The sequence below is a fragment of the Crocodylus porosus genome, unplaced genomic scaffold (assembly GCF_001723895.1).
Source record: "Crocodylus porosus isolate Cpor-Errol unplaced genomic scaffold, CroPor_comp1, whole genome shotgun sequence".
NCBI classification, from domain to species: Eukaryota; Metazoa; Chordata; order Crocodylia; family Crocodylidae; genus Crocodylus; species Crocodylus porosus.
In genome coordinates this window covers 49,859,805-49,882,549 of record NW_017728949.1, presented here as the reverse complement: position 1 = coordinate 49,882,549, position 22,745 = coordinate 49,859,805, and the positions used below count along the sequence as shown (strand labels likewise).

The window sequence follows — 22,745 nt, the reverse complement described above, 5'->3', positions numbered from 1 at the left end:
GTGCCATTGCATACAGTATAATAAAAGCATGATCCTGTTCCCATTAGAGTCCACAGCAAAAGTCCTACTGAGCTCAATGGAAACAAAATCAGACCTTAGACTCTGAAGTTAACACAACATAGGAATTTAAGTCAGCCAAAAATCTTAAACACTGATATTCAAACAAGCATTTTCTATCATTTGGAATGGTTTTGCTGAAACCCAGAGTTTATTTTTTTCTTATTTTTCTAAAAGATTTTTCAACAAACAGGGCAAATGAGAAAACATCTTACTTATACAGGTTTCTTCCTCCTGGTTTTCCACCATGTTCATTACTTATATAGTATCTATAAAAACAAATTGTAGTAAGTTATTTTTGCTGTATTTATGAAAGTAAAAAAGAATCCTTTAAATATTGCTTAATTAACTACTATCAAAAGCCAGTATCCAATTTTATTTAGAGAAGTTTGTGTGATTCTGCCTAAGGAGGGTAAGTATATGAAGTATCTGTGCTGCTCACATTTATATTTGTCTAAACAAAGTATCACAAGAGATTTAAAGAAAATCAGAGAGATGTAGGAACTTAATATACATATCATGTCCAATGCAATGACATGATATAGGTGGCATTTCTGCTTGGTTTAGTATCTGCAGAAATTAATGTAAACTCTGTGGAAGCCACAGAGACTACATCTGTGAGTCATTCTACTCTGTCAGTGTCAGTCTCACAAAGAAAATGTGCCATGCCAAGGGCATGCTTATACGTTACATTATATTATGTATTAGTGCCGGACACATACTTCTGTACAGTGCTTCTAACTTGTCTTTTGCTTTTAAGACAAAGGGCTAGGGACAGAAGTTACACATAAACCAGTTTAAGTGATCAGAAACTGGTTTAAAACTGTAACAGAATAGAAGCTCAGCGCACTTAAACCAGTTTCAATATGGCTGAAGCTAGTTTAAGATAAACCTGTCTGAATGTAGAATCAGATTTAACTAATTGAGTCAAACTGGTTTATGAAACTTCTGCCCCAGAACCCTTCCTGGTTCAAGTTAAATCAGAGCCCCCCAGCATCCCAGCTTGCTTTCTGGCTCTGGGCTGTGCTGGGTTGTCTGCTCCAGAGACCAGGGCTGGCCCTGCCCCTCTGCTCCCTAGCTGGAGCAGTGAGGGCTGGCTGACAAGGGATTGGAGGAGAAGGGGGAATCTGGCTGGGGATGCAGCCCAGTCTGCAGAGGAGTAGGGACTGCCCCCCAGGCAAACCCCAGCTAGGGTGGGTTTTTAAACACCCCTTCCCCCACTCAAACATACTGCTGCCTGCAACTGTTGACTACAAATCCCAGAGTCACCTAGAAGCAGGAAGAAGAAGTGATGAGCAAACCTGCAGAGTCCTACTGCTGAAATTCTGGACTACAAATCCCAGAGAACTCAGGGGCAGCAGGAAGACGAAGTAAACATAGCCAGAGAGCCATGCTCTAGCGCCCCCGGGGCTTCTGGCCTGAGCCACTGCAGGCATGTAGCTACATTTCACGTATCAAAGGTGAATGTTAGGGCTGTGTGAAGTTTAGGTTGCCAATTCGAGCTGGAGATTCAGCCTGTTTAAAAGGTCTGAACCAAATCCGAAGGCTCCAAATCAATTCAGAAAAGATTCAGAGAAATTTGGATCGGCCGGGGAGAAGCAAGCACAGCCAGGCAGCTGCAGGTTCTCCTGTGGCTCCTCCAGTTGCTCCTGCTTTTCCCCAGGTGGGGGGAGCCATGGGACTGCTGTCTGGGAGCTGGGGCGACTCCAGGAGTCAGCCGGAGCCCAGCACCACTTAGCCCCAATGGCCCCAGCTCCCAGACAGTGCACAGCGGCCTGCTGAGCTGCACTGCACCCATGCCATGGGGCAGCTGCTGCATGGGTGCTAGGTAGGGGGGGGGCGATCCCCGATTCCCTGCACTGCACAGGGGGGCTCTCCCATGAGTGCCCAGATGCCTCAATCCCCACCGCTGCAGCCAGGGAGTGCGGGAATTTAAAAAAAGGGGAAAAAAAAAATCACTGAAGGCTTGTGGCAGAGCCCACCCTGCACAGTTCAGGGCAGTGGGAATTGCCCCTGATCCCGCCTGGCACCTTTGCAGCAGCTGCCCCATTGCATGGGTGCAGCGTGGCTTGGCAGGGCACCACGTGCTGTCTGGAAGCTAGGGCCGTTGGGGCTGAGTGGTGCTGACTGCTGGAGCCGCCCAGCTCCCGGACAGGGTGCAGTGCCCTGCTGAGCCATACTGCACCCACATGATGCAACAGCTGCTGTCTAGATGCCAAGCGGGGGGGGTGGAGTTCTGCCATGACCTCTCAGAGGCCCCAATGGGCACTGCTGCAGCCAATGAGTGCAGGGCTGGGGCTTTATTTATTTATTTTTTTGAAGCGCTGGGAGACTGGGGCCAGGCGGGGGCTGGGGAAGGGTAGGGCAGCCATGGGGGCTTCTCTCACCCAGGGAGAGAACCCAAGGAGAACCTGCAGCCACTCAGCTGTGCCTGCTTCTCCCTGGCCAATCCGAATCTCCGAATCAGCACTGAAATCAGTGCCAAATCTCTGATTGGACCAAATTGAATGAGGACAGTGATTTGCATCACCAAATTGAATCACTGTCCTCCGAATCAGCCATATCCGAATCTGAATGGAATATTTCCCTATTCACATAGGCTTTAAATGTCTTTTCACTTCTGTTTCAGTTTAATCTGTGTAGCTAGACTCACCTGCAAAGTTTTAACTGATTCAGCCTCAGGCTTTTTGATTGCCTGTACCTAGCCCAGGAAGCTATCTATACCATAACTTTATCTTCATAAAAAAAATAAAACAAACTCCCATCATACATCTTGGTCTCTAGGCTTACGCTTATTTCTTTGATAGATGAAACCCATGTAAAGACAAACTACGATTTGTATGTCTATAAAACAAAGCAAAGGTGAGATTGTAGCACATGGCTGCAATACTTGTGCTAGCTGGCACAAATAACAATGACAGTGAAGATGTGGTGGCACAGACCTTAATACAGGCTAGCGACCAGAATGGTCCCTTGAAAATATGCACTCTGGTTGTGCACATAAAAATACCCATCCTACCATGTCTTCAGCACTATTGTTATCCATACTAGCTAAATTAAACTAGCATATGCTACAATCACCCTATTTTTTCTGTGGAGACATACACCAAAGTAGTAAATATATAAATGGTACTGTAATTTTAAATGTCTAAGGGTATGGATAAGGATCCCATGGGATTTACAAAAACACCTAGGTGTCTTAGGTGCTTACTTCCTGTTGAAATCAAAAAGGAGTTAGGCGAGTACCCTAGGTAAGCACGTTCAAAAATTCCCATAAGAAACTTCTCTGTATCTTTAAGCACTTAAATCTCTTTGAAAATTGGGTCTTTAGTCTCAAGCTTAGCTTCTAAAATAGTTTTTATATGGTTTACCCTTGAAGCCGTTTTAGCCTCCTTCTGATAAAACAGAGATAGATCACCCCAGGCAACTTGCAACTTTGCTACTTGGTACTCTAACTTGTATTTTATACCTAGTTTTTTGTATGTGCAAGAAAACTTGTAAGTGCATAAAATGAATATCTTCCACATTATTTTACTTATTTGTAAAATTGTCCCAAGTGCTTGTGCTTTAATTAAAAAATCTAATTTATCTACAAACAAGAAACTATATTTTAGTGTATAAGCTATTTTTGTACAATTGCTTTATCAAAATACATATGAAAGGTGGCTTCAATGGGAAACGTGCATTACCTAAACATGGGCAGACAAGGTTCTTTGGGTAAATGTGATATTTTATTAGACCAACTAAATGGTTGGAAACATTGTTTTGCAAGATTTTGGGCACAAACACCTGTCTTCAGGCATAGGGAGAGTCTGCTGGTGTTTTGTGTTCTCCTGGATGGAATAGAAGCCAATATGCAGAATTCAGGCCTGTGAAAATGCAAATATGTGGCACTGAGGATGATGGGAGATGACAATAGGAGTGATAGGTAGGTGGGATGGGAGAAAGGGAAGAATGCTGACCTGGTAGCTGGTAAAATGTAGAGGTTACCTCAAGTTACTGGATGGTAGACAGGTTATAATGTGCCATAAATCCAATGTCTATATTTAGTCCTAAAGATTTACCTAAACATGAACTTTCCTATTTTTAACCTCACCACCAAGAACAATAATTTATCTAATAGTCAATCACTAATACTAAAGGTCAAATCCTTTTCCATTTATTAAATGTACAAGTAATACTTAGGCATCTAAGTGTGATCCTACTCAACCCTGCCTGAATGCCTGGAAAGTCATTAACGCATCCAATATTGTTTTTCTTGGAATTAAAACAAAGTCACAAAAAGTGTCTGGAAGCAGGAAGAGGATGGACCCACCCACCTTTTGCATAACTTTTGATCAAGGAATTGATGATCATACTTAGATATTTCAGTACCATTTCAGTACCTATGAGCTGAGGTAGGCTCTGCCCTAGTATGCTATCATTTAGAATAAAAGGCCTGCACAGTCATCAGCACACCCACTATGTTTGGCTCAACCATCTCCCACCTCTGCATTGTCATCCTCATCTACCCAGAACTCATGATGATGAGGGAATTATAATGCAAATCTTTACTATGCTAAATACACATGTACACATCCAGAGCTGACCTTAAGGAAAACGGTGGCCTGGGTGAACTTGTATTTTGACACCACTCCCTGGCACCCCCCTCCACAGTGCCCTTTCCTCCCTCCTCCCAAGTTAGCAGCACTGCTGCAGGCAGAGGAAGGCAGGCAGGGGTGCACGGTGCAGTCTGGCAGGGAGGTAGAGCAGCATGGTGTGCTAGGCAGGTGAGCATACAGGCACCACTGCTGCTGCCTGTACTGCCTGGCCCAGCTCCTCTTGAGCAGTGGCTGGAGGCAGGGGTGCAGCTGGGCTGGGCACCACTCCTCCTGCCTGGGGCAGGTATTGGCCAAGGTACAGAAGGCGTGAAAACGTTGCTGTGAGCATGGGCTGCTCACACTTGTGTGTGCATGAGTGTGATGCTCCCCAAGCGGACCACAGTGCCCACCCCTAAGACCAGCTCTTCAAGGAAGGAGTTGACAGAGGTTAAGCAGGCAGTGCACTGAGGCTGATGTCTCCCACGGTATTCAACTCCTTTCTCTGTCTCTACTGCAGCTTGGGTTCAGTTCTCTCCCTTGCCCCTGTTTACTTCCACAGACTAAATGGAATTATACCTGATTTATGCTGATGTGAGGAGAGGTGAAGCATGCTCTTAATGGTAGATACTGCACATACTATTTCTGTGAGTATTCCCAAATTCTCGGTAGTCATGAACAGAAAAAGAATAATTTCACTTTGAGTTTATGTTCAAGAGGGCTGGTTTTCACAAAGGCAGATCATACAGTAAGCAAGAAGGAATGCATCCTTTTTAATTATTAATTAAGGTGACTTTTGTCCCTTGCACAGTAACAGGTTTCTTTTACACAACATGATACCCAAAATGCCTCTGAAAAGCCTACCTGATTCAAATACTAAGAACATACTGAAATAAAATGTGAATTTGTTCACAAAAACACAGCAATCAAAGTAAATCCAAAAGAGCTTTTCTTACAAAAGAAAGAAAAAAAGAAAATCCAGATGCAACCCTTAATTACTGTCAAGACAGTAACATAGAGTAACCTCTGCAGTACACTGCAGTTCCTGGCCTGTAGGTGGAGAAAGGTCATAACATTTCAGAGAAATATTGAGATATTTAATAATGTTTTAAAGAAAAATATATTTATTTAAAAGAAAATTAAAAGGCTATTTTTCTAGTGGTAAGAATTTCAGGGAAATGAATGCCTACCCATGGCTGGAGACAGAGACAAAACCGAACTACAAAGTTCAGAACTGCATGTATGTAGTACAATGTCTGCTAACACAAATAAAATGAAAGGTGCAATGGGATCTGATGCATGGTCCTAATAACTGTGCTTCCTGCCATGCCACGTGCACAGTAGGAGATGTGACTGTGTGACTGAGTATCAGATCCCATCACATTGTGTTGCTGGTGCAGAAGGAGCCTGGAATCATGTTCCTGCTCCCCCCTGCACTGGCAAACAGCAAGCTGGGTTCCCTGTGCTCTCCCTGGTGCGAGCCCTGGTCAGCTGATTGGGGGTCCCCTGGCTAGAAGTGCTGGTCAGCTGATTGTGGCTCTCAGCCATGGGAGTGCACTTGCCCTTCTGTGGCTGAGAGCCCTGATCAGGTGATTGAAGCTTCCAGCTGGTAGACTGCAAAAGACTTAATGTAGTCCTCTGGCTGGGAGCTCCAGTCAGCTGATAGGTGCTCCCCACTGAGGGAGCACAGGGAGAGAAGGGCTTCATGTACTCCTCCAGCTGGGAGCCCTGATCCAGCTGGTGTTCCCAGCCTCTGGAGCATACAAGAGTCCTGAAGGACTCTGGTGTGCTCTGGAGGCTGGAAGCGCTTGGCCACACATTCAATTAAAGGCGTGATGGGAACTAGGCACAAAGTTATTACACATATTTTGTTTAATAACTTTTTAGCTTATTTCTAGTTTTATCACACAATTAACTGAATGCAAATGTGGCTGGGTCACTACTTAAGATGTGCGTGTGTGGGTGTACAAACAAGTGACTGAATCCTTTGTGTTGCACTAAAATCTTAATGAATACCTCACCTCTTCCTAAAACTGAACACAAATGGCTGTCTCTCACTGCCCATTTGCTAAGAGCTAGATTTCAAAAGTATTTTTAAGGTGTCTAAAAAGATGCAGATAAGCATCTCATGAGATTTACAAAGTACTCAAACCACTTAGGTGCCCAAATCCCATTGGTTTCAACCTGCTTAGGGTAGATTATACTTGATATGTTTGAGAGAACTTAAAGCTAATTTGCTGCTCTCAAGATACTCACAGGAAGTCTTTGGTTACAGCTTCTATGCTGATCACTTCCCATTTTCCTTTTGTGATAGGTGTTGCAAGCTAAAATAAAGGGAGAACAAAGTGTAAATGTAAATTCCATGCTGACCAGGAAAAATATCAGTCAGCAGTGACTTCTAGGAGTTATTATTATTACTCACCCTTGAGCCATTTATATAATGGATGTGTTTGTAGCCATCTGAACTGCTGAACACCTTGTAGTAGCTAGAATTGTCAAGTGCAAAGTAAGGGGTAGATGGCTGAAACTGAAACACATGGCACAACTATTAGAGCAAACAACAGAAACCCAAGGACAAATACTAACTCTACTTCAACTAACTTTGTAAATCTCATCATGAAGGCCTTTAACATTTGTTCTGTGCACCTCAGCAAATACGCTGCACAATACTTTGTCAATTCAAGGTGTTAAATCAGGGTGTTAAGCATGAGAAACTGGTGGCTGTCATTTGAAAAGTATATATTCCCAAGTTACTGTTTTGCTGCTCTAGCAACAAAATTTCCCTGTGACCTGCAATGCATGAGCTTTCTCCTCCTTTCAGATAAAAGGCCTCCATGCATTACTAATTGTCTTGTCACTTTAGACAAAATATCTGCCTGTCCCTCCCTCCATCCAGCTTCTATTGGAGTTTACCATCCAATTGGACAATATGATTATAGAAAAATTAAGATGAAAGGGACCTCACAAAGTCACTTAGTCCAGCTCCCTGTTCAAGTCAGGATCATCCCTGACTAAGCCAACACAGCTAAGTGCCTGTCCAAACAACTCTTGAAAATTTTCAGGAATGGAGATTGCACAACTTCTCTAGGTAGCCTGTTCAAATGCTTGACCACCCTCAGAGTCAGAAATTTCCACCTAATCTCCAATTTAAATTTCTCCCACTGCACCTTGAGGCCCTTACTCCTAGTCCCATCCCCTACAGTTACAGAGAAAAGTCCATCTCCATCCTCTATAATAACCCTTCAGGTATCTGAAGACTGTTATCAAATTCCCTGTCAGTCTTCCCTTCTCCAGACTAACTCTCAGGGTTGTTGGTTGTAGCTGTGTTGGTCTAAGGCAGGGACAGTCAATAATTTTGGGCGGAGGGCCGCTTACTGAGTTTTGGCAAGCCATCAAGGGCCACATGACAAGCAGCCCAGGGCATATAAATATTAATTTTCTAAATTTTTTCAGGGGCCCCACAGGCCAGATAGAATGGTTTGGTGGGCTGCATTTTGCCCACCCCTGGTCTAAAGACATAGGCCAACAAGGTTCTTTGGGTAGATGAGATAACTTTTATTAGACCAAGTAAATACTTGGAAAAATTATTCTTTGCAAGCTTTTGCGTACAAATACACTTCTTCAGGCATTCAGCTGACTCTCCAATGCCTGAAGAAGGGAGTTGGTGCCCGAAACCTTGCAAAGAACAATTTTTCCCAACTATTTAGTTGGTCTAATAAAAGATATCACATTTACCCAAAGAACTTTGTCTGCCAGACTAACTCTGACTCTTTCAGCCCTTCCTCATAAATCATGCATACACTTCTTAAAGTGTGGGGCCCAAAACTGGGTACAGTACTTTAGGTAAGGCCTCACCAGTGCTGAAGAGAGCAATGGAATCACTTCCCTTGATTTGCATGTGATACTCCTGTTAACACAATCCAGTATGCTGTTGGACTTTTGGCATGAGGACACACTGCTGGTTCATATTTAGTTTATGGTTTACTGTAATCCCAAGGCCCTTCTCTTCAGTACTGGTCATTCCCCTCTTCTGTATATGGGTACATAATTATTCTGTCCCAGGTGAAAGACTGTACTTCTTATTCAGTTTCATTTGCTTGGTTATGGATCATTTTTCCAGTCTACCCAGGTTAATCTGGATCTTAGCCCTGCCCTTCAGAGTAGGATAGAACAGCTCTAACACAGCTCTGTAAACTAGACATTAAACATGCTTGAATTTTGTTTATGAATTTTATAACAATTCACTATTATTTTGGTGTTTTATACATTTTTCAGCTAAACTGAAGATATTTCCTGCAGAGCTTGGATTAGAACTCAAGACTTTTCAGTCCCTGGCCTCACTTCTCCAGTCCATACTACCTCCTCAAAAGATACATTTTTGCTTAGTATCATGAAAAAATATTTCCTTAGTTTCTCAAAACCCTATTGCAACCTTACTTTACCTAGCTCCAATTTTCTGCCCAACTAGTAAGGATTTAGATTTTGACTAGTTAGCACCTGGAAACTCAAGAGTTTAATGAAGTCCTAAATGACCTTGAATTCATCTAGTTCTTCTCTGGTGGTCAAGAAAGTAACTGTAAGCATTTTAATCAGTGTCCTTTTATTTTTCCCTGGCTGAGGACAACGAGAGAAAATATCTTACTGTGGAATGAAAAATACCTCCCTCTCCTCTCTCTTTCACACACATACACACATGCACATGCATGCATGCCCAGTCTCAGTGTTAATAATTGTCATCTTGACTTTGACCTTTTTAAACAGTTAAGATGTGACAAAAAACCCCCTCAAACCTGCCAGTTTAATGGCACAAAGTCTCCCATTTTGCCCTCTTGCTTTCCACAACTGTTTACAAAGTTTGCAACTTGATCATCACATTGTCTATTTGTGGAGCCTTTGCTATGTCAAAGCAAAATGTGTCAGAATGAGGGCCTTCCTTTCCACATCAAATCTGACAGCCAGTGGGATGATCTCTCATCTTTGTACTGCGGGTGATTTCATCCCTGCTGTTTCCTCCCTCATTGCATTTTTTAAAACTTTCCTTTTTGACTTCAAAACTAAAGTAGTGACTAAAGCAGAAAATGTAAGAAGAATGCAGGTATGTAGAGCATACTCCATGTTCTCACCACAAACTCTGAAACATACTTCTGTCTCCTGAGCTGGTCTTTTGGGTCCATCCTTCACTTCCCCAGATCCTCTACATAGCTCTTTTGGACCGTCCCCACAAACACGAATGTGTGTTTTCCTGGGGACAATGTGTACTGTTCTATTTGTCCCTGAGGGACGCCCATGCCATGTGCGACTATGCTGGCCCCAGCAGCCTTACCTGGAGTTCTGGGGGCCTCTGGGAGCTGCAGCTGTGGTGATCCTGCAGCAAGGACCCTGGCTGGCAGCTGAAGCATGGCTCCAGCTGGCCAGGCTCTGATTTGGGGCAACTTGTACTGCCACCGTGTGCACCATCCCAAATGTATTTTTTTTTTTTTAGGCACAGGTTTTTTTGCCCCTGGGATTTCCTGGCCTCAATCCCTCCCCTCCCCCCATGCTGCAATTTAGAAGTGCAGGGAACACTTGTGTGTGCCGTGTTTGTGGTGTGTGGCACCACAGATGGGTCTGCAGCACTGCATGCTGCACATCCATGCTGATTTGGATGTGCCCTAGGTGTCTACTTTCTACCACATGGCATTCAGTCCCTCTGAATCCAGAGGGATTCAGACAGTGTTCTGCTTGGCAGAGCTGTGTGAAAATTTTCATCGGTTTGTATGCAAAAACTCAGCAAGATACTGTTTCTGAGAGACAGGGAGGTGAGGAGAAACCCACCAAGTTTAGAGTCTCAAACCTTAAACTGGAGTTTTGGACAGCTCCATTGGAGAGCAATTCCCTTTTCCATGTGTGCAGTTGATGGTCCAAAGTTAGAGAAGAAGAATTGTTAAAAGGGCAATACAAAAGTAGGAGTTCAGAAGAGAATGTTATCTTTACATTTAATTATCAGTGTGTTACTTAAATGCTGTAATATAGAACCTGAACTCACTCTGCCAATCCAGCCAGTTTTGCTTCCTTGTTCATGTTGTTTTTCCTGAGAAAGAAAAAAAACGAACCCCTAAACATTATGTTAATCTTCTCTCACAACTAAAAGTACAAACATATGTGGATATATTTTAATTCCCTCCAAATCATTTCTTATCTATCCTTTTCATAAATATGAATTGCCTGATACTTTTGTCCCATTTTTCATACCTCTGGGCACAGCCACGCTCCACTGTTTTTTTCAAAGTCACAGACTGTGAGTACAGAATAATTCTGAATCCTATTGAGCCACTGCAGACAGATCCTTTCATCAGTTACCCATGTCACAACACTCAAATAGTGCTCCCTAGAAATAATGAAAGTTATTATACACTTTAAAGTTTTCTGTATTACTTGACTATAGCATAGTGCCTGAGGGCTCAGTGAATTCTACCAATTCAGGTCTTATATTCTAGTATAATTTGACTCTTCAGTACTGGTCTGCCTTACAATTGTTATATTGCATTGCAGTGCTTTCTGTTTATGCTTTGACTTATGTTCACTCATACAGTAAGAATTAGACAGAGTCTGTATGCACCAGTGTCTTACAAATACTGTAGTTGAATAAAAACAGACAATAAAAATCAGAACTGTCAATAGTATGTGATAAGACCTACATTGTGCTTCAAAATGGTAGGTCTCTCAGATTTTTTAATTTTACCCCACAATCTCCATAAAGTTCTATGTGAACACAGTGTACAGCGAAGTGGCAAACTGAAATATTGTGAGCTGGTCCTAAACATTTGCCAAATATATTCTCTTAACTCAGTCAGATGAATCACTGAGACCTTTAATTAGTACGAAAGGTCTGACTGTATAGCTACTTGTATACTAATTGCTTCATCTGAAGAACATCATCTAGCTAAGACTCAGAATCACAGATAAAAACTTTCTCCTTTAAGTGTAAACTTTTGATTAACGGGGGCACCTCAGGAATTCATAAGGCGGCACATGCATAACTCAATGGCCGCATCCACATTTGGTTCCCTGGGGACAAGTAGCAGCAGCACACCTTGTGCCGCTGCTACTTGTCCCTGGGGAACACCAATGCCATGAGTGCTCTGGTGCACAGCAGGTTACCTTGGGTGGGATAGGAGAGGCTGGGGCCAGCAACTGTGCTTGCCTCAGCAGCCTCACCTGAGGTCCTGAAGGCCAGGGAAGCTGCAGCTGTGGCGCTCCTGCAGCTGGGAGCCTGGCCAGCAGCCAAAGTGTGGTTCTAGCCAGCCAGGCTCTGGTTTTGGGCACTACGCACTGCCGCCATGTGCGCAGCCCTTTTTTTCCACATAGGCTTTTATAACCCCAAGATCTTCCAGGGTCAATAAAACCCCTTGTGCTGCAAGGTAGTAGCACAGGGAATGCCTGAATGCATGGTGTGTGGGGCCATAGACAGGTCTGCAGGACCACATACCACACAGCCATGCTCATCTGGATGCAGTCAATGTTCTTACTTACTATATTCTGTTATTGCTGGAAATATAATTAGAAGGTACTCTTTTGTTCTGAAAGAGCACATACTGAAGGCTTTGTGAACTGAGCTAAGGCAAATGTTTCTACAGAGCTTTGCTCTTATCTATACGTTTTACCTTAATTATTTTTTGTTTGTCAAAGTTCATATTCACTGTGTCTTCTTCCCTTGACATTCAGTTAATAAAAGGCATGTGGGAGTTTCGGCAATTAAAGCACTTAACAGTTGGTGAAACCATAAATCCTTTCCCCCACCAAAAAATTGCTTCAGTGAGAACAATACATGCAGCCACAACAGCTACAACAGACTGTCCAGGAAATCACATTCCTGCTTCCCTAGCTACTTTTTCGTCTATTTCTGATTAAAGTGCAGGGCTTTTTTAGTACATAATCTTCATTTCTATATTACTGTGAGCATGGCACTTGATTGTGAAAGGGATTGCTAGCAGGACACCTGTACTCCATTTTCATTTTGATGTCCTGTTTTCATAGTTTTGTAGAAATACAGCTCAAACCACAGGGGAAAAAAATGAAATTTCAGAGAGGAGCATGCCTTTTAGTAATTTCAGTCAGAGAGCATGAGATGTCCCCTCCAGTTTTTGGATATTTTTTCACATGCAGTCTACATTGCATTATGATGAATTTAGTTTAATTCCTACAATTACTGTACTGTAACTCTCTTTCCCTCTCTGCAAAGAACTCACTTCCCAAAGTAATACAAGCTGATCTTCCTGGGGTCAAATCCATCCCTGTGTATTACTGTATAGTAGCACTCACCATAATATGGGACTAAATTTGGGTTTGAAAGATGGAAGGACCCCATGCTGGGTCTCTGAAAAGGCATACATTTCACTCAAAATGGTAAGTAAGATCGCTCTTCTTGAATACATTCTACTAGTTGTGGGAATGTTTTAAACACTAAGGGCCAAACAGTTTACTTGGGCACTCAGAGCCTCTCCAAACATTGAATTTCCTGGGTGAAATATAAACCACTATGTTTAGAAAAACCTCATGCAGAAGTGAGAAAAGAATACTGCCATCCCAGAAATCTGGCCTGCACTCCCCCTCCTCTTTCATCACAAATGTAGTAACATTATCTGCTCCTGGGGACTAACTTGCCTTTCATAAATTGGAGGGGGGAGGGGGGGTGAAAGAGCACGACACAGTTGCTCTCACTTTCCTCTCAGTATTTTCTGCACAATCCTTAGCATAATTCCAATTGCTTTACAGTATCAGGGTAAACATCCAGACTACAGACCAGATCTGGCCCACGAAACCATTTATTTTAGCTTACCAGTAGTCTGGTGGGCTACTGGAAGTTGGGGAGTACGGCCTACCACAGAATTCAGGGTCCCTAGACCGTAATGGACATGGCCATCAATGGCAGGACCCTTGACCTGTACTACCACTCAAATATTACTGGGCCCACAGTTCTGACATGGGAGGAGTCCTTCATACACCAGATCTGGCTTGGGGCCCACTGTGAGTTCAACACCCATGCACTATATCAACCATATGCTACTGTTTAATTGTTAAACTTATTTATTGTGTAATTCCTGTAAGACAGGTTGGTATGCATGGGTTCATGTATACACACATACCACGGGTGGGGTGCAAGGTTTTTAATAGTCACTGTATCAAGTGTTTCTTATACCTTAACTGTATATGCTCACAAGCAGAATGAATTTAAACATCAGTGCTTTTGCACACTCTGAGCACAGTGAACTCACTGCTGCGTTAGTATCAGTTATATGGAGCTGCACTGGTATCAAAACAGGAGCAAACTTGAAGTGAGTTCAGCTTTTGTGCTGTCAAAGTGAGGATGCAGCTGAAAGGGCATGAGTGAATTATCCTTCCAAGCCAACAACACAGTATTGGTAAAGAATAACAATTAAAACACACATACCATAAGAACTACTCACCCTGATATCTTACGTGGTACAGTAATCTCAGTGGAATTCAAAGGAGTAAGAGATTGGGTATTCACGATAAATAATTTCACAGTAGGGTTTCTAGCTCCTGCCTAAAAATGAAAATACTTCATATCATTTTTGAAAATAGCAAATACTGCCTAGTGATGATAAAGGATCTGTAAAACAGAGAAATCACAGTAAAGTACCACATAAACAGTGTGAAGTAGAACATCTGAATAAAACTGAGATGAGCACATACTTTTATCCTTTTAATAGGACATTATCATCAACTCTAGTTAAATACTGCTTCTTTCATCAAAATAAGCATTCATAATTGTATTCAGGATATTGTGGCCTCTGTAGCATTTGCTAATACATTATAAGGCTTACCAAAAAAGCTATGGCTTATTAATTGGTAGGAATGGTCAAGTTTTATCCCACTATCAGATATAACCACCCTTCAGGATTCAGAAATTGCTCATGTTCCACAAGCAGAGGTAGTTAGCCACGTTAATCTGAAATCATGAAGAAGGCAGGGTGGAGAGATGCATCTTACAGACTAACTCAGAGCTGTTCAACTGGCACGAGGTTAATCTGTGGCTCCCCAGGCTCCCACTCAGCCACCACTCCTCCTATCATTCTAGCTGCAGTAGCAGCCAGGATCCCTGGGCTTTCCCTTCATCTTCTGCTTTGTTCACCTGCCTAGGGGTGGGATACATCTCTCCACCCCAACTTTGGGCAATGCAGCATGCAGGAACTCATAGCTCAAGAATTGAGGTTGGGGAGAGCTACATGGCTGGTGCAGTGCTAGAGAGCGCCCACCCACCCACTCACACAGCAGAGCAGTATCAATTTGTGCTGCTTTATTGCAGTTGTCTGTTAGGTTTATGGCAGAAGAGTATGGTCAACCCAAAAATGCCTGCATACTCCAGCTGCCCCAAGCAGGTACTCCCAGGTCTTCAGGATCCTGATCCTGCCTGCATTTGGAAATTCCAATCCCACGGCACGCAGGATCAGGCTCCTGAAGCCCTGGGAGCCTATGTTCCCCCATTTGGGATTGCCATGATGTCTGTTGACATTCCCACACAGTTTGGAGCTGATTGGCAGCCCCAGATCTGGGACCACACTGGAGTGTCCAACTTGCTCCAGTGTGGTCTCTGGGGTGCATCTCTGTAAATGCGGAAACGGAGAGACACACTCTAGACATTCTTAAAGCACATCTGGGAACATCACCTGTTGTTCTGTAAGATCAATAAATAGGATGATGGGCAATGGATTTCACCCAATGAAGTGCATCACCTAGTCTGGAACACATCCCAGCCCAGCTGATCTGCTTCATTTGGCAGTTTGCTTCCAGCCAGAAAGACTTCTTATACTCTTAGCACACAGACACAGAGAAGCACTGGTATGAGTAAGCTGTGGAGTATGGAGATTCCACCCATGATATCAAAGACAGAAAAGATTACGAAACCCACTGACAATACTCCTCACTCCTTCCTTTAAGAGGCAGACATCATAGAAGTCTATTGTAATTCATGAGCTGAAGTTGCAGTTTTGTAGAAGGTTCACAGCTTGGAGATGAGTCTGTCTATGAAAGTGATGTAAAACCCTAGACCTGAAAATGCATTTGCAAAGGATATGCACTGGGAAGGAACTTTGGCCCTACGAGAATGAGAGGTGCATATATATCGGTTGCAAATCAGATCAACACCAATAAAAGGAAAATTAATATTATCGGTTATTGGCTTTTTTTGGCCAGTGTAACTGATAATCTCACCGAGAAATACAATATGCCTTCTGGCTGGGACTTCTGGACACCATGTATATGCATGTAGCCGCACACAAGAATGCAGCCAGGTAGCACAGAGAGCAGCACCCTGCAGGTAAGTCTGTGGAGGGGAAGGAGTGTGGGGTAGAGAAGGGGCATGGGAAGGTGTAGACTGAGGCCCCTTGCGGTGAGCGAGGGAGTGGGGCAGGGCCTGGGGACACTGCCCAGCCAGGGCTGTGAATGGGACCCAGGACTGGGGCAGGGTACAGGACAGAGTGGCGGGAGGCTCTTCCAGGGGGCATGGGCAGGGTTGGGGGGGGCACTCTCCACTGCTGTGCATATCCCCCGGGGACAGCATAGCAGGGGAATGTGTCTCCCCAGATTTGTGCACAGGGCAGATGTGGGCTGCTTGCTGTGGGATCAGGGCTCTCTGCTCTGCTGCCTTTCCCTCAGTAGCCTCATGCTGACCATGTGTCCCCTGTCCACCCAGCAGCAGTAGGGGCTGCGAGCTGTGCTTCCCACTGCTGGGTGGGCAGGCAGCACATGGCTGACACGGGGCTCCTGAGGGAACGGCAGCAGAGCAGAGAGCTCTGAGCCCAAAACAGGCAGCCCACATCTGCCCTCGGCCTACTCGGCTCCGCTCTGGTTAAAAGCATCTCTGCACTTAAAAATGGTGATGGCGGTGCTTCAACTAAAGCTCATTTGATAAGCTTTAGTTCAAGCACCACTGAACCGTTTTTGAGTGCCAGGATGCTGAGTCCCTGGACAAGCTGCCCTCGACTCTGTCCCACTACCCATCCCAGGCCTAAGTCCCATTTACTGCCATAGCTGGACAGTGCCCCCAGCCCCTGCCCCACTCCCTTCCTCACTGTGGGGGCCTCAATCTGCACCCCCCAGGTCCCTTCCCTTCTCTACGCCCCTTCCCAATATGGTTGGTTAATAATTGGCTCTTGGTATCAGCCAAAAAAATCTTTATCAGTGCATCCCTAACAAGAACATTTCTCACAATCACCATGTCTACTTATCAAACTTTCTAGAGAAACAACAAAACCTTAAAAAAAAAAAAAAAAAAATCACACTTTCTTTCCAGGAGAAAATAAAATACTTTAACATTGCCAGATGCTGTTGACTTCAGTAAGAGTAATCACAGCAAGCTGTTGAGGAGAGACAGACAATATTTTCGTTAGCAGAAAGTGATTAAAACTGAGACTATTCTCTTACTGAAATTGCTGAACAATCATATTTAATAAATAACACAGACCTTGGGATATGGAATTCTAATCGTCTTTGGATACTGCAGCGTGTCTTCTGAATAAAAGGAATACTCAATAACAGGAACTTCTGTATCATTAAACTCTGCATATGCTATAAAATTGCCATTTGGAGACCACCACAGAGCAGAGTGGGTGCCAAACATTTCCTCTGAAAAAGATGCAAATGCATTCTTTTGAAGCAATAGTTGCTGAGTTGGCTTCTGTATCTGAAATATCATTCTCATTAGTTTTTACAGAGCTGTGCTGAAGTTCAGCTGCTGAACTGTAGACTACTTACCTGGGCTCTAAAATGACATTAAATAAATTAATGCCTACAAATGATAGACTTTTAAGAAAACAATCCCTAATTTTGGCTTAATCAAAAACCTGTTCTGGACTCTTTATTTGTTTATTTATTCTTTATATGGTTAGGATTTATCAAGGCATTAAATAATGCCTACATTTTAATGTATGGTAAGCTTCTAGTTAGAATGGCACTTTGGTTTAGTACAGGGGTTGTCAACCAGGGGTACCTAAGAAGGCCCTAGGAAGTACATGCGGGCGGGCCAGGATGGAGCACCGCCACACACCATCCCATGCTGCCATGCAGGCACCACCTGCCCTGCTGGAAGTGGGGGGTGGGGAAAGGTTGCACATGGTGGCTGCTGCTGCTCTGCATTCGGCTGGGCAGCCCGCTCACCCACTCCCCTCCCCCCCGTCTGAACACGCACCGCCGCTCCCAGGTCCACATCCAGCCGCCAGGGGTACACTGTTCTGGTGTCTGGCCGCTAGGGGTACACTGATCCAAAAAGTTTAAAAACCACTGGTTTAGTACACAACATAGCGCCCTAGGAGTCAGAAGACAAGATCCCATGCCTCGGTCCACCACTGACCTGTTATGTGATATTAAGCAAAACATTTCAGCTTGCAGTATTCCTGCTTCTCCATCTCTAAAATGGGACTAGTTATACCTACTCTCCTTATGTGGAATAAAAACATTATATATAATAAGAACTAAACTTCTCTTTCTTTTCTCCACATTTCTAACATTTTTTTAAAATTATAACAAGGAGTTATAATTGTTACCATATAAAAATCAAATAGTTGTATGTAGTTACCTTCATAAACCCAATCAGGAATTCCATTAAAAATTTTATTTTCTTCTCCATTTTTGGTGATATTTATAGTCTTTGCTCCTGGGAATTCTTTCACATAAATGTTATTATTCCAAACATATGCCTACAAAAAATTCTCATAGTTATTAAATAAATTATGGTTGGAATCCAGTGATAAAACAAGCTATATTTACTTCCATTGTGCTTTCCAGCATCCTATTTCTTTGTCATTCAGATTGCAGAAATTGTCTTGATAGTTGCATTCTATTAAGTATACTGAGGCCACTTAACAAATGAAAACATTTATTAAAATTCATTAGTACTAGAAAATATCATAGTAAATTACCTGGCCTGTGGTCATGAACAAAAATGTAGAAATAACAACAACAAAATCACAAGGAGATGACAATTTCAACATTAACAGCAAAAAATTATCTGACTTCTTCTGACAGAACTGTGTGCGTTTATGCCTGGGTGTGTGTGTGCACACGTACTAAATATAGGCCACTGACTAACATCTGTACTGTTGTACAGGAATTGTACTGCTGATATACTGCATTTCTACTTACTAACCAATTTGTGGCCAACAGGTGACCAGGATATATACTGGGTATCATTAGGAAGTGGATTCTCAGTCACTAAGGTACTAGAAAACAAAAAATAAAACAAAACAAAAATAGTTAAGACAGACAATCATTATAGTGCCATTTTATTGCAAAGCATTTACATTAAATTAGATCAATTTTACATAAAGTTACTAACCTTGCAGTCATGTCATAAATGTGATATGTAGCTGTATATGAATGTCTCCAGAGCTGCAAGAAAACCATTGTTATTTTAAGAAAATATCCTCAACCAAGAAACATTTTAGGAGGTCTGCAAGTGTGTTATAAGTTAACGACAAGTGTTTGAAACCTTTTCCTATTTCTATTTCTGATGGGTGAATGCACCCACCAGCCATCCAGGATCAACTAGTGGGTCAGACTGTCTCCATCCATGGTAAAAACCTAGGGAAATTAATCAGTGAAAGATTCATTCTGAGTTTTCCTTTAAAGTATCCTATTTAATAGGAACTATTCACATACCAGCTTTTTAAAGTTACGCGCTCCTCCAGCCCGGGGGGTCCCAGGGATCCATGGTAAGACTGGAGGCAAGACTTCCAGACAGAGATGGGGGTAGCCCTGCAGCTTCCCAGCCCCTTTTTACTCCGTCTCACTGGTATTCCTACTGTTTTAAAGCACTATATCATGCTACTTTGTTCAACATCCTGATGTTTCTTGTTTCCTTGGCCCTTGCTTACCCAATAATAAATAACACTGTTCCCAAGATATTTTCGATCCAGATTTTGTCACAGAAATCTATGGCCTCTACAGAAATCTCTCTCCCAGGTCTGCCTCTGGAAATCTGTAGATTTGGAGAGTTTTAGTAGAAGCACTGTGTGGGGCCTGAGAATGGGATGGTATAGCAGATGTACATGCAAGAAAGCTTACAGGATTCTACTTTGTCCTCTGCTGGGATATCAAACTAGCAGCCCATAAACTTGATCCATTATGACAGTCTGTATGTTCCAACTCATCTCTGCTGTTAAATAATGTATATACTTTTAAACTTTCTTTTTCCAGTTTAAAAAAATTCTCTAATTACAAAAACATATTTAAATATATTTTCTCTATGTTGATTAATAATTATTCTATGAAAGTAGACAATTAGAAAATTTCTCGCGTCCAAGGGCTTAATAACCACGTAGCTAAATACCAGTATCCTCCTGATTCATGGATCTGTGCTAGTTTAATCTCTTGTTCTACAGGTTAATACAGGGTATACTTTTCAATTTTGCGACTGTAAAGTCAAGCTGTGCTTCCTACTCAGAAGGTAAGAAATGGCAAAATTATGTTGATTGCCCAACTTTTATTAATCCAGTGCATATGCCAGTGCATAATCTTATAGTATTTTTGTCACAGGACTCCTACCTCATTCATTCCATAGGATGTATTATAATCTGAAGTTCATGATAAGTTATTAAATTCTTTGCTTTGTCCATGTTATTCAAGGTGGCTATGCCTTATAGACTGGATACTCTTCCAACCCTGCTCTGAATGTATAATTAATGACTTCCTCAAAGGCTCTCAAATGATGGGCTTCAGAGTGCACCATCAATTCTTCAAAACACAGCATGACATGAAGGGCTATAATTATGCTAATTTATGGGTGAGGAACTCAGGCAGAAAGAGATGAAGGACAAACACATCCCCTGATTTTGGGTGACAAATCTGAGATTTCTTGCACACTGTTTTTCAATGTGTTTAACATTACCTAGCTCTTCATGTGTTCCAAAGGGTGCTCCCCTACTAGGAGCCTCTCCCTGATGAAAAGTTTATGGTGCTCAGGGAAATAAAAAAAAAAGACAGGTGTTCAGCCAGGGCTCCCAGATAAAAATCCACTCTTTAAAGGTCCAAGGCACTGTGAGCCTAGCACCAGGAAAAGGCTCCCCAGTGTTGGGTTCAGGGCACCCCAGACATTTAGAAAGCAGACATGCACTTGGGAGCCCCAGTTGTATGCCTATTTTTTTATGTTCTCAGGCACCTGTGGAAGAGGCACCTGGAGAGCAGGGATCTCCTGGCTCCCCCAGCTGAAGGTCCCCTGTGATGGCCAGAACCAGAAGGGTTAATAACAAAGAGAAATTTGCTTTTTGAAGGTATCTGAAGTAGCTTTAGGAGCAGTTTCCTGTCTGTCTGAAAGAAAATTTATATATAGCTTTTTATACTTGGCCAAAAACGTGTGCCCAGAGAACACCCTACATAATTACCGGCTTAGATGAGCGATACTTGGCCAATCAGCTGGGGGCGTTGGTAGTGGGCAAAGCCCAGGTAGCCTACAGGGCCTTGTCTCAGAAGGAAGCCCTGGACTACGAAGCTGTTAAAACCGCGATCCTCTACCGGCTAGACAGACCAGCCCTGAACAATATCAGTGGCTCTTTCGAGCTAAGAAAGGGGCGGAAGAGAGGTAGCCCCGGCTGCTGTTACAGCGACTACAAGATCTCTTTAGGAAGTGAGTTAATTTGGCAATGTGTACCCTAGTGATGCTCATGAACAAAGTCATATTGGAGCAATTCTTGAAAGATTTAGAAGAGAGGACACAACGCTGGGTGTGACAGCATTCACTGGGGTCATGTGAGGAGGCACTGGAGTTGGCTGAAGCTTTTGCAGCCTCAGAAGCATACTATCCGCGGGAAAAATGTGGGATGACACCACCAGCCAAGAGAACCAGAATGACGGAAGCCCGGCAACAGGACCCCAGGAGGGGACATGGTGTGTTATTATTGTGGCCCAATGGGGCATTTTGCGTGGGAATGTTCAACCCACGCTTCTGAGAGGTGGCGACCACACAATGCCCCACAGTGGGTGGTCGAAACACCTAAGACAGCTCCACGGGAGTCGATGGATTGTAGTTTTGAAGCAGGGGGAGAGAGCCCAGTATGGGGGTGCCCAGTAGTGAGGGCCTGGGTTGAGGGCTGCCTAGCGTGGGCCTTGTTAGAGTCAGGCTGCACCCAATCACTGGTCAGGGCCACACTTGCAAAAGATCGCCCTGGCTGTCGGGCCGAACCCATGAGGATATCTTGCCTTCATGGGGAGACGCAGAAGATTCGCTGAGCATGGGCGAACCTGTGAGTGATGGAGCATCAGGGGGAGCTATTGGTAGGTCTCGCGCCCCGCTTAGCGTACAACATGCTCCTAGGGCGGGACTGGGCCCCAATATACGACGTCTTGGATCGAGCGCGAGATGTTGAGGCGGCTTGCAGGACATTAAAAACAAAAGAAGGGTGGCTCGGAGACTCAACCAAACAAGAAGGGCCTGGTGAAAGAGACAAAGACACCATTACCAACCTGCAGGATATTGCCAGCCACCAGCAGTTTCAGCGAGCCCAGGAAGAGGATCCCAGGCTACAGGGGCTTTGGACACAGGCCGAAGATGACCTCTGGCAACCAGCTGCGGCCTCAGACCCTGTGACCCACTTTGAGGTAAGGCAATACCTCTTGTACCAGGTTCAGTCTGGCGGGGAGGGCGAGGAACATAGAGTACAACTGGTAGTGCTGCCCTCTTGCCACTGGAAGGCAGTATGGCAACTGGCGCATGCCAGCCCTCTTGGGGACCATATGGGAAGGGATCGGACCACTGACAAAATATCCCGGTGGTTCTTCTGGCCAGGGATGGGAGAGGATGTGGCGCGGCGATGCACAGAGTGTCCCGTATGCCAAAAGGCAAGGGAGGATCGGCCACCTCGGGCCCCACTAAGGCCGATGCCAGTAAATCGACCTACCATTTTTACTGATTGCCATGGATGTTGTTGGGCTGCTGCCTCGCAGCAGAGCCGGTACTAATATATACTTCTGTTCATCGATTATATGACCCGGTACCCTGACGCCATGCCCTTGAGATCCGTGACAGCTCCTCTGACTGAGGAGGAGCTGGTAAAATGGATAGCACGTATGGGTATTCCACACGAGATCCTAACAGATCAAGGGCAGAATTTTATGTCC

General features: G+C 43.7%; 1 protein-coding gene across 1 annotated transcript in view; it reads right to left on the bottom strand.

Moving 5' to 3' along the window:
* Positions 1 to 22,745, bottom strand: part of DPP4 (dipeptidyl peptidase 4) — a 78,193-nt gene that overhangs the window by 22,001 nt on the left and 33,447 nt on the right. Inside the window, exons 6-15 of the mRNA XM_019553546.1 lie at positions 18,970 to 19,022; positions 18,781 to 18,853; positions 18,211 to 18,331; positions 17,101 to 17,261; positions 14,081 to 14,181; positions 10,866 to 11,001; positions 10,660 to 10,704; positions 7,057 to 7,161; positions 6,891 to 6,958; positions 273 to 326 (exon numbers count right to left, since the gene is read on the bottom strand). Coding sequence (XP_019409091.1) covers positions 273 to 326; positions 6,891 to 6,958; positions 7,057 to 7,161; positions 10,660 to 10,704; positions 10,866 to 11,001; positions 14,081 to 14,181; positions 17,101 to 17,261; positions 18,211 to 18,331; positions 18,781 to 18,853; positions 18,970 to 19,022 — 917 coding nt within the window. The remainder of the gene's footprint in view (positions 1 to 272; positions 327 to 6,890; positions 6,959 to 7,056; positions 7,162 to 10,659; positions 10,705 to 10,865; positions 11,002 to 14,080; positions 14,182 to 17,100; positions 17,262 to 18,210; positions 18,332 to 18,780; positions 18,854 to 18,969; positions 19,023 to 22,745) is intronic.